Source organism: Polypterus senegalus, chromosome 1 (assembly GCF_016835505.1).
Source record: "Polypterus senegalus isolate Bchr_013 chromosome 1, ASM1683550v1, whole genome shotgun sequence".
NCBI lineage: Eukaryota > Metazoa > Chordata > Cladistia > Polypteriformes > Polypteridae > Polypterus > Polypterus senegalus.
Window position 1 is genome coordinate 121,623,522 of NC_053154.1, and position 12,706 is coordinate 121,636,227.

The window sequence follows — 12,706 nt, forward strand, 5'->3', positions numbered from 1 at the left end:
AATGAAGGTAGTTTTTGCCTTCAAAGAGCACCACTCCTCTTGCTACACATTTTCTTCAGTTGACAAATGTATTTGTCCTATACCACTTTTTAATACGTTCACAGACTTCCAGTTTCCTCCGGGTACTCCGGTTTCCTCCCACAATCCAAAGACATGTAGGTTAGGTGCATTGTCCCTAGTGTGTGCTTGGTGTGTGTGTGTGTGTGTGTGTGCCCTATGGTGGGCTGGCAAACTGCCCGGGTTTGTTTCCTGCCTTGCGCCCTGTGTTGCCTGGGATTGGCTCCAACAGACCCGCGTGACCTTGTAGTTAGGATATAGCAGGTTGGATAATGGATGGATGGACAGACTTCCAAAACCAACATTAGCTGATTTTTCACAGCACAAATTGGCTGCCATCTGATTGTATTTGTAGTGTTGTGATAAGGTATCATATAAATGTGTGTATTTTCTAACTTAGACAAGTCTTTCCTTGATCAGTTCCATGTGTACTTCAGAATAGTGGACAAGAGTCCTAGGGGTCCACACATTTTTGTGGAGGTGCGTGTAAAGCCACGCTGTTGCTACACCATAGGCTATGCTGGGTACGGCATAGCTATGGTATAAGATCAACCAAGAAGAATAAATCAGCTTTTAGATTACAAATCTATGTAAAAACAAGTCTTCTGTGTGCACCTGATTATGACAAAGTGGATCTGTTGAGGTCTCTAATTACCTCATTTGTGGCTAAAAACTGACTAAGTGTGAATAAGTGTGTAAAAAAGTGGGTACAAAAGTTGGAAATGGACAGATGAGTAGAAGGTAATGTGACAAATCTGGCACAAGTACAATATGTCCTACACTTAAGAGCTCGGTGGGGGAGGCAAAAATAAATGTATAGAGTAGCTGACTATCCTTTTGTCTGTATTTTAGTAATATAAAATTGTAGTTAGGGTTCATCTCTACAGCCTGTTGGCATGAATTAGTGACAAGATTTAGATGCCTTCTTTGAAATGTATTTACAGTGTAGCAGAGATGGTCATGCAACAATAATTTGCCGTCAGAGCACCCTCTTAAAAAGTGACTTTGTCACACAACACTTTGGGTCAGCTTTATATTTCTACCACTTCTTCCTGCTTTGGATTTCTAACTGCTTGCTCTGACATTAGTTGCCCTTCACTTAGTGTGCTGTTATTGCTTATTTGCCATCTGCCTCTGTGTTAACTTTAATACTTCTCTTTGAAAGACAGTTACTCCAGATTAAATGTTTTCCTTGAATTGTCTTTCCAAACAATCAAATATATTGTATATTTGTACATTTTATTTGTATTTTGTTTTGGGATGAGGTGTTTACTGAGTAAATAATAATAATATTGTGGATCATCTCGCATTTTTGTGCTGCTAGTGTAGTCTCCAGATAGGAATATGTTTGAGGGAGAGAGGGTGAGTCAGAAATAAATGTATTTACGGAGCCTAACCAAACATAACAAGCAAGCAACTAAGTTGCTAATAACAACAAATGCCTTTCTGAGTCATTCCTTACAATGTAACACAGAGGCATTATACATTTTTCCTGCTGCTATAAAGCAAGCCTCAAAAAAGGACATACTCTCCCATTTTTGAATGGTGAAAGATGCAAACTGTTTATTACGGATGGATCTTTTAGGGTCCTTGTGTGAAATGCTCTGTCACCTTAGAATTGTATTTTGCGTTTTCTGTGACAGGTCCCCACATAACAAACCAATATCTCTATTGTGTATTTTGTGGCTATATTTTCTTGGTAATTAATACAATTCAAATTACAGAAACAACCAAAATCACTTCTGTGTCAAATGAGGACCTGGGGAGCTTTTGCTTTAGCTGTTTAAAGGGCTTTTGTTATTCACATGACAAGAAAGTGATTAAAGCATTAAATAAAGTACATCTCTAAGTCCAGTGAAGAGGTAAACGATAGATTTATTTTGCTTTCTGTATTGATAATATGGAAGGGCATGTTTATGATGGGAACATGTATTGTGTTTCTGTTGTGGCTTTCGATCTGCCAGACTTGTTCCTGTCAGAGTTTTCTCCAGTTTCCAAGCTCCTTTTGAAGGTGTAGGACACTGTACTCACTGACACCTTGGCTTTCTGTACAATTTCTCTAAAGGAAAGATATATATACCTTGAATGGGTTATAATAATCTGCCTGTCTTCCTTTGTCTTTCCTTCCCTTCCCTTTTTCTTATGATTATGATAGCATTACACAATGCAATTATGTCCAAAAAAACACTAGTTTGTTCCCACATTGGTTTTACGCAGATGGAGGATTTGTAAGTAATCAACAAAATTCCAGACACCTGTAAGAATTGTTTGCATCAACCTTCAAGGCATCATTAACTTCCATTGCTGCAGAAAAGCTCTAAATTGTTAAACCATTACTTGTTCCCTGAAAAGGACCTTTTTGCATAACTCTGAAAATGACAATATTTTCAGTTTTTGGTAACCTAAACATTTTTCTCTTAATCTCTCTCAGTTTACTGCTTACCTTTGTACCATTTCATGTTGTTCAATGCACTTTAACTGTTTCAGTTTTAATGAAAAATGTGAAAAAGCAGGGTGTTGTGAAACTTGAGACTAGTTGTGTACTTATACCACACATACTGTAATGTTTCTGTCAGGTTGTACATTTCAACACTTGATGTAAGCTGACATTGGAAGGATGGCTTGTGACAATAAGTAAACTTTATTTCTACAGGGAGGAAAATGACACCAGAGAGAACTCTACATTGTGTAATTTGGAATCAACGACAAATGCTGGCAGTCAAAAGGAAGATTTGACAGAGAAAATCTATGCACATGAGGATAACATACAAACTGAAAACAAGAGCTCAAAACATGTTCCCAGGTATAGTTGAGGTCAGCCATCCACAAAAGACAGAACCAAGAAACAGCATTTGAGATCACATCTATAGGGTGGTCCAGATCTAATTATGCAATTTTCATTACACTATAACTTTTTAAGTTTATTACATAGAAAATCACCCGAAAAATCCCGGACCATCAAGAAGTGTGCAAACTGGCGACATGAAGAATCGTCTTTGCACCGAATTGGAATCGTCCCTGCATAAATCAAAGTCATCCAGACGATCTGGATCTGCATAATTAGATCTGGACCACCCTGTAGTATTAAACCAATATTAATGAATGGAACATGCAAAATTACATGTAAGTTATATGCTTGCAAATAATACATTCATGTACAATGAAAATTTGTATTAAGGCATGCTGTAAATAGGCAACGACTGGTCATTATTAAACATATTGTGGTTTGTGCCTCAGGACACATCAGCAGTGTTGGTAGTTTTCCTGCCACACTCTGCGACAAGGGAAATTACAACTTGGTTTTTGAAACCAGAAAGCATATGTGCTGTGAAAACAATAAAGAAAGTAATATTTCTTATTCCACATGTCCAGAAAGTGTATGTTCCAAACTTTTTAGTAACCTAGACTGAAATCTAAATATACTGTGTAAGTTAAGTGGGTTTCAACCTAATTGATAAACAAGCATAAGCCAGAAAGATGTGCACATTTTTTCCCAGTATACTCTAAAGGCAATGTTTTTTATATACAAATCTCCGTTAAAGCCTATTTTCAATTTGGCAGCAGCCAGAGCCTTCCATAAACCCATACAGTATGTTCTACTTGCTCTTAGCATAAGGTTGTCCTTGGTCATGTGCTGAACTGCAAAAGTGTTTGTAAGGAGGAAGACAGAAAGGGAAATAACAATGGATGAACTGGCAACTAGCACACACAGATGCTTTAAAGTTTAAAATGTGGATTCACAAATGTAAGTGCAGGCAGTATGTGTAATGAGGAAGACAGAAAAGGAAATACCAATGGATGAACTGGGAACTAGCACACACAGATGTTATAAAGTTAAAAATGTGGATTCACAGATGGTTGAGCACACAAGTCACAAATCTTCAAGTAAGGTGAAAAGGCTTTGAAATCTTTTTGTGGCTTACACAAAAAGAAAAGATGTAATGAGAGCATAATTATGTTAGTAGTAAAATTCATGAAACAACTACAGCAATAATTACTTAAACAGTAGAATTGACAGAGTAATAAAATTACTTGTAGCCTTCAGAAATAAAAAATAACTAGATACCAATAACTGCTAATACAATGAAAGGTTAAATTTATATTTTTCTGATAAACCTCTGATCTTATACTTTCCTTAGTTTTGATGGAGTTAGGATTTAAAGAGGCTAAAGGAATAGAAAATAAAAAGTTTTAGAAAAAAAAAATGTTTTCATGGACACCACTTCGAAAGGGCTTGCCTGTTGGTTACATTATTTATTCACTGGCTTTCTCCTTGAGCCAGTGAATAAATAACCATCCTGCTGCATCACTGTTTTTACCTAAAGTGTTGTCTTTATTCTGTGTTTGGCTCCTTGGCACTTAAATTAATTCTTCACGGCCCAGCACCTTGTAAAAATGTTCTGCTGCCTGTTCCTAATTTCAGTTTAGTTATGTTTTGAAAAATTACCATTATGTTTGCAGGGTTTGGCAAAAGAAATGCTAAAAGACAACAGCATAGCTCATCACTGCCACAAAATTAAATTAACATTCTTTGGTAATGAGATGCTCATTCCTGTCAGGTGGTTTTAATATAGTACCTCTATCAAACCTATAATTATAATAACTGATTTTACTGTATACTGCAGTTGCTTGCCATAGTACTCATTTCTTAAATTGTCAACCATTTCCATTTTGCTACTTTTTCAGGTCACAAAGCTTGACAAACTCAACAAATTTAGAAATTGATAATGGTAAAGAAAATGGGGAAATACCTGCTATGTGTTTTTCCGAGAGTGCGCTGAGCCAAGAAAGCTGTCATTCACCTTCTGGAGTAGATGATGGCACCACCGAGAGTTTCTCAACTCCTAATTCCTGTTCTTCTCCATTCATTATGAAGTGTTCTACAGAAATGCTCAACAAAAGCTGTCAGGAAAACAATGGCACAATGGAGAAGGGTCCTCAAGAAAACAGGGATAAACTATGGGGACATTTAAAAGAAAATCTCACTAAAGTACAAGCTTATTACAATGCCGTAAAAAGAAAAATCCCTATTCCAGACCAGTGTACTTTTGAAGGTGAGTTAAATGGTAGAACTGCATAATTATGGTCTGAGCTAATTGTACATTATATAACAGCTCTTGTTACTTCTTAATCCTGTCACAATGACATCAATGCAAAAGGTATGACCTTATCTTGTACAGTATGCTTTACTTGCATAAATACAAACTCATAAGTATACTGTATGGTGTTTATAAACTTTCATTTTATTCAGTATTTCTTGGAAATGGCATATTGTAGTTAATTTTAAATATTTTATTGCATAATTATATTCTCAGATTTTCTTTAGAAACCTGCAATAAAGGTCTATAATAACAGTGAAGCAATTACCAATCATGTTGTACGCTTCATTCTCTTTAGTGAAGTGGCAAATCCTGGGAAAATCCTTAAAGAGGCCTACCTTCTTAAATAACTGTAAACGTCACATTATAGTGCTGATAAAAGGTGTGAGTGCTGATGGGTAAGCCCAGATACTTGTAATATTTACAAGTGAACTAGATATGCAGTTAAGAAAATGAAATGAACAGAATATAAAGTTTAGTTGTTTTTTCAGTAGGATAAATGATAACATGGAAAAGAGAAAATAAGCCTTGTTCAGTAAGAAAGCCATTATCTTTTATCTGTTTGGAAGTGCTGCTCTCTTTTCGCTAGCTTTTCAAAGTGAACTTGGATATTAATATGTGTGGATTGTCTGATATATGAGATCTCAAGTGGATTCAGCAAGTAAAAAAATGGATGGATAGATGAAAGAATGAGAAATGAGTTGTACTATATGTCAGTGACTGGGTACTTGTCATTCACCCAGTTTAGTCCACTTCTGCATGTTTATATGCCATGTTTTTCCAAGCTACATATTGTCTTTAAGTTATTTTCTAGATGTTAGCTTGAGAAACAATACTTCCTGTTTTTATTTTATCCCAAATTTACCTTGCCTAACTGCTCTTCAGGAATCTATATCTCTGTGATAACAGATGAAGTTGAGGAAGAGAATGATCAAGTATCAGACCAAGCACTCTTCCACTCTCTCTCTTCTGTCTCTTTTTCTCTCGTTCATTTACCACCTTGGCATATGTCGATAGAAAAATCTTGACCCTTTTCCTCTTATCAGGTTGCTTTACTCATGACAACAAACATATGGTAACTCTGTCCAAATTTCATCTTAACATTGCTGCAGCTCTGTGTTTCATATTTCAGTCCATGAGACAGTGAGATGAGACCTTTGTAAGTCCTCATAGTCTTAAATGGAAAGCATTGTCCCAGATTCTCCAACTGTCACCTATTAGCAAGGAGAATTGTGAGTAATTAATAGTTATCTGTGATCACTGTCTTTAATTGAGTAGTGAATGAGACACTACAGACTTCCAATAGGGTGCCTGCCCAACAGCATATTCCCTGCTCTTTCCCAGTGCACCATTCTCTCACTTTTTCTTTCTCTCTCCTTCTCTTGCTTTCATCTTGCTCAGCTTTCTTGATCAGTTTTGCTTCTTGGGGATTGTCTACAAACATGATTGCGCCTGCCTGTATGTCATGACTGCTGTCATCCAATTCTAGTATACAAAGGAGAACTTTGATTACCAGTGTGCTCAGCTGCTTAATGTGAGACTTTGCATTTTGTAGTTTTTGTTTCAGTCATGGTTTATTTTATTCCATTCTTGTTCCTGTGTGTTTTAGAGAAGTGGATTATTTAATAATATTTTAGCAAAAATACATGTGTTTCAGACATTGTGGGGCTACAACTAGGTCACTTCACATGTGGATTATGCAACACAAGTAACGTGGGATTTTTTCAGGAACTTTATGATATTGTTTGGTGTTGTTCAGTGTTGTTCCTCATAGGCACCTATTTAATTTGAAACATGTATCTCCATTTTGCATGAAAATGTAATTACATTTTTTCCTCACTACAAACTACATGTTGTAAACAACACATATATACAGTTAGGTCCATAAATATTTGGACAGAGACAACTTTTTTCTAATTTTGGTTCTGTACATTACCACAATGAATTTTAAATGAAACAACTCAGATGCAGTTGAAGAGAAGACTTTCAGCTTTAATTCAGTGGGTTGAAAAAAAAGATTGCATAAAAATGTGAGGCAACTAAAGTATTTTTTTTTAACACAATCCCCTTATTTCAGGGGCTCAAAAGTAATTGGACAATTGACTCAAAGGCTATTTCATGGGCAGGTGTGTTCAAGTCCGTCGTTATGTCATTATCAGTTAAGCAGATAAAAGGCCTGGAGTTGATTTGAGGCGTGATGCTTGTATGTGGAAGATTTTGCTGTGAACAAACAATATGAGGTCAAAGGAGTTCTCCGTGCAGGTGAAAGAAGCCATCCTTAAGCTCCAAAAAAAAAGCCCATCCAAGAAATTGCTACAATATTACGAGTGGCAAAATCTACAGTTTGGTACATCCTGAGAAAGAAAGCAAGCACTGGTGAGCTCAGCAATGCAAAAAGACCTGGACGTCCACGGAAGACAACAGTGGTGGATGATCGCAGAATCATTTGCATTGTGAAGAGAGACCCCTTCACAACAGCCAACCAAGTGAACAACACTTTCCAGGGGGTAGGCGTATCGATATCCAAGTCTACCATAAAGAGAAGACTGCATGAATGTAAATACAGAGGGTGCAATGCAAGGTGCAAGCCACTTATAAGCTTCAAGAATAGAAAGGCTAGATTGGACTTTGCTAAAGAACATCTAAAAAAGCCAGCACAGTTCTGGAAAAACATTCTTTGGACAGATGAAACCAAGATCAACCTCTACCAGAATGATGGCAAGAAAAAAGTATGAAGAAGGCTTGGAACAGCTCATTATCCAAAGCATACCACATCATCTGTAAAACACGGTGGAGGCAGTGTGATGGCTTGGGAGTGCATGTCTGCCAGTGGCACTGAGACACTACTGTTTATTGATGATGTGACACAGGACAGAAGCAGCCGAATGAATTCTGAGGTGTTCAGAGACATACTGTCTGCTCAAATTCAGCTAAATGCAGTCAAATTGATTGGGCAGCGTTTCATGATACAGATGGACAATGACGCAAAACATACAGCCAAAGCAACCCAGGAGTTTATTAAAGCAAAGAATATAAATTCTTGAATGGCCAAGACAGTCATCTGATCTTAACCCAATTGAGCATGCATTTCACTTGTTGAAGACTAAACTTCAGACAGAAAGGCCCACAAACAAACAGAAACTGAAAGCCGCAGCAGTAAAGGCCTGGCAGAGCATTAAAAAGGAGAAAACCCAGCATCTGGTGATGTCCATGAGTTCAAGACTTCAGGCTGTCATTGCCAGAAAAGGGTTTTCAACCAAGTATTAGAAATTAACATTTTATTTCCAGTTATTTAATTTGTCCAATTACTTTTGAGCCCCTGAAATTAAGGGATTGTGTTAAAAAAATTCTTTAGTTGCTTCACATTTTTACGCAATCTTTTTGTTCAGCCCACTGAATTAAAGCTGAAAGTCTGCACTTCAACTGCATCTGAGTTGTTTCTTTTAAAATTCATTGTGGTAATGTACAGAACCAAAATTAGAAAAAAGTTTTCTCTGTCCAAATATTTATGAACCTATATATATATGTATGTATGTATATATATATATATATATATATATATATATATATATATATACTGTATATATATATATATATATATATATATATATATACAGTGGGTACGGAAAGTATTCAGACCCCCTTCAATTTTTCACTGTTTGTTATATAGCAGCCATTTGCTAAAATCATTTAAATTAATTTTTTCCCTCATTAATGTACACACAGCACCCCATATTGACAGACAAAAAAAAAGAATTTTTGAAATTGTTGCATATTTATTAAAAAAGAAAAACTGAAATATCACATGGTCCTAAGTATTCAGACCCTTTGCTCAGTATTAAGTAAAAGCACCCTTTTGAGCTAATACAGCCATGAGTCTTCTTGGGAAAGATGCAACAAGTTTTTCACACCTGGATTTGGGGATCCTCTGCCATTCCTCCTTGCAGATCCTCTCCAGTTCTGTCAGGTTGGATGGTAAACGTTGGTGGACAGCCATTTTTAGGTCTCTCCAGAGATGCTCAATTGGGTTTAAGTCAGGGCTCTGGCTGGGCCATTCAAGAACAGTCACAGAGTTGTTTTGAAGCCACTCCTTTGTTATTTTAGCTGTGTGCTTAGGGTCATTGTCTTGTTGGAAGGTAAACCTTCAGCCCAGTCTGAGGTCCATAGCTCTCTGGAGAAGGTTTTTGTCCAGGATATCCCTGCACTTGGCCACATTCATCTTTCCTTCGATTGCAACCAGTTGTCCTGTCGCCCGGAAGGTTAAAACACCCTCACAGCATGATGCTGCCACCGCCATGCTTCACTGTGGGGACTGTATTGGACAAGTGATGAGCAGTACCTGGTTGGTTAGAATTAAGGCCAAAAAGTTCTATCTTGGAGTTTGCTAAAAGACACCTGAAGGGCTCTGAGATGGTGAGAAATAAGATTCTCTGGTCCGAGGCTTGCATTCTGCAGGATATTTACTTTTCTATAGAGTGAATAACACAGTTATCACATGTTACATGTAAGAATACAGAAATGTATACAATACCAATGATGTATTTATGAACTTAAAGAATAATTTAAAACTCCCAGCTAAATAATTTGTCATGAGCAAATAAGGCCTAAACTAAACAACAATGCAGGATAAGGACAGTGACAGTTTTGATTTCTCAAGGGACATTGATAATACAGTTAATTTAAACTATAGAATATAGAAGAAGAAATTCAAAAGCAATCAAAACATGTAAACAGATGATAATATAAAATAAATTAATACATAAGGAAAAACAGGTAAATGATCAGTATGATATGAATTTTGTAAATGTTTTAAAACAAAATGGGACTTTTTTTTATAAGAGGAGATATTTTTGTCTATTCAAATCACTAATCTGCTGTATATATTTTTGTAAGTAAAAATTAATAAGATCAAGATGATTAAAAAAGGATTCAAGCCACAATGCTGCTGATTTGCCATAAGAAGCGTTATTTGGCAACTAATGTACACTGTCACTAAGATTGGCTTTTTCAACTGTTAAAGACATAACATTGCATTTTTCCCAGTAATTTCATGATTAAATTGACTTGTTGGATATTTTGGTCCTTGGGGCCATGATATTAATCAGTTCACATCTGAACTGACTAACAGATTGAGACTGCCCTATAAATATGGTGGGGAGGAGGAAGAGGTGGATTTAGGAGCGCCAGAACAGGAACTGATGTGCCAGAAAGGGGAATTCTGGGTAGTAGAAATGATGTCATTAGGGTTGGCCGGAAGTGATGTCAACAGTGGATAGATCAATGGTGATGTCATTAAGAGTCAGGGTCTTTGACTGGGCTACAGAGGAGCAAGAGGAGAGAGGATCAGGTGAGAGCGCCAACCCTGGTCTGGCTGACAAATAACACTATTAGAGCCTGTAAACTGACCCCCATGCGCATGTGTGTAACACTACAAATAGCTAAGAATTTACTGTCAGTCAGGGACATGTACTGTATATAGTTTAATGTATATAAATTAAACAAGATGTGGGGACTTTGCTGCAAAAATATTTATCACCTCATGTGCCGAAGCACTGCTTTTAGCTTTGGAAACTAAGGCACATGCATGTTGGAAATCAAGGCAAAATTCATTATAATATAAAAATGTTAAAATTAGAATGGTTCTGTTTGAAAAAGTGACGAAATTCTTTCCTAGCATATCATCAAAGTGTGATTAACCCAGTTCAATACTTAAGTCCATCCATCAATTTTCTATAAACACTTTTCTTAATCAGAATCATGGAGATATACAGAGACTATCGCAGTTTCAGAGAGCACAAGTGTGGAAGCAGGCCTGTAGGAAATGGTAGTCCTTTGCACAGCACACTCACTCCCTCATACAATTTAGAACCACCAAGCATAAATCCGAATCATGTGAGGAAACTGGAGTCAACAAATGAAATCAATGAAAACAATGGGGGAACATGCAAACACAACAAAAATGACTTTCCATCCAGGCAATTTGTTGACCTCATTTGAATTAACTACAGTGACATTAAATTACATCTGTGGTAATATTTTCAAATATGTACATTAACAACATATATTTATTTCTTCGAGTTTCTTTTTGTACCTATAATAAGAATAATAATTCAAGAGACTGGCCTCATAACTCTGATGCATTTAGTTTAAAGCTGCAGAAGGTTGGTTTCTGCATATGTTCATTCTATTCAGTCTATGTGGGTTTTCTTAAGGTACTCTAGATCAGTGTTTCTCAATTTTTATAGCCTCGGGACCCAGTTCTGCTATTTTAAGTTCACTAGTGACCCACAGACACAAATTGAAATTGGGAGGGTCTGTGTCACCCATTATGAAACCAGTGCAAACACGAGAGTGGAAGAGGCATCTGCATTGGTGAAACAAGCGCTAGTAGAGAGGAGGGAAAATATTGTGCAACACCGTTAATTGTTATGCTGGATGGACTTTCGTAGCCTGTTGCAACCTGCCAACAACAAATTGTGACCCAGTGGTTGAGAAACACTGCTGTAGATTCCTCCCCAAAGACCGTGAGGTAGATTGGCACCCCATCCTTGTGCCCAGTGCTTCAGAATAGGCCCCATTTTTCTTCAATTCTACAATGGAATAAGCAGGTTCAAAACACTGCTGAATGGAGAAATGTAAATAATGTTCTGATATATTTGTTCATGATTTCTTATATTTGATTAATTGAATGCCTAGATATTCTGTATAGTGTTTATTGGCAGAACAATAGTTGACTTCTTGCTGGTGCTTCCAATATATTTCCCTGTAGCATTCCCTATTGCCAGTTGAGGCTTCTAAACCAGTTTTCATCTAATCATTTTGGTTCCTCCTTATACTCCTTCAAGCCTTCTTCCCAAATAATTCTTATTTTACCAGCAATCTATAGTTAATCATTACAAGTAAACAATTGTCAGATTAATCATAGTAAAAACATATGAATTTAACATAATAATGTAACCATTTTTATGAAGTATGCGATCCATAACTAGAAACACTAACAGATATTCCAGAAATGTGTATATACCTAATTCAGTAGGAAACTGAAAAGGGGAAACTCTTTTGGCTGAGATGCATGTTTTTTCACCTGCCTTTGTTTATTTAGCCTCCTTAATGTTGGTGGAATGTCATGTACTTTCTGTTTTCTTTGAGTGAGTCCCTGTATCTGCACTCAGTTGGAGATTTAGTCATAGCATGTACCACTGCCTAGGCCTGCCAATTGTACTTTAAACTGCTTTTGATGAAACAAATACTACCAAAATGCCAAACCAGCATGGGGCAATTTGTAGGAAGTTTGTTATTATCTTAATTTCTGGCAGGTAATTGTTAACATATGGTGGAATATATTACTGCACTCCTACAGAGAACCCAGTGCCTTGTAGTATAACAGTGACTTTTACCCTGCTAAGCTCCAGGAGATTTATTTGTAACACATGGCTTTTAAAAACTAAAAATCCAAGATCAATGGACATGTGTTATGTCTTCCGAAAAAAAAAAAAAGCAGAAACCTCTTACTTCTAAAAGATAATCTGCTAAATTACATAGTAGTCACA

General features: G+C 36.7%; 1 protein-coding gene across 10 annotated transcripts in view; it reads left to right on the forward strand.

Annotated features, from left to right (window-relative positions):
* Positions 1 to 12,706, forward strand: part of veph1 (ventricular zone expressed PH domain-containing 1) — a 220,293-nt gene that overhangs the window by 100,080 nt on the left and 107,507 nt on the right. For 6 of the 10 annotated variants that reach the window (XM_039757110.1, XM_039757100.1, XM_039757148.1 and 3 more), the window contains exons 9-10: positions 2,711 to 2,860; positions 4,744 to 5,111. In XM_039757110.1, coding sequence (XP_039613044.1) covers positions 2,711 to 2,860; positions 4,744 to 5,111 — 518 coding nt within the window. Of the gene's footprint in view, positions 1 to 2,710; positions 2,872 to 4,743; positions 5,112 to 12,706 lie in introns of those variants that run through there. The other 4 variants (XR_005634126.1, XR_005634123.1, XM_039757158.1 and 1 more) reach the window with 4 other exon arrangements.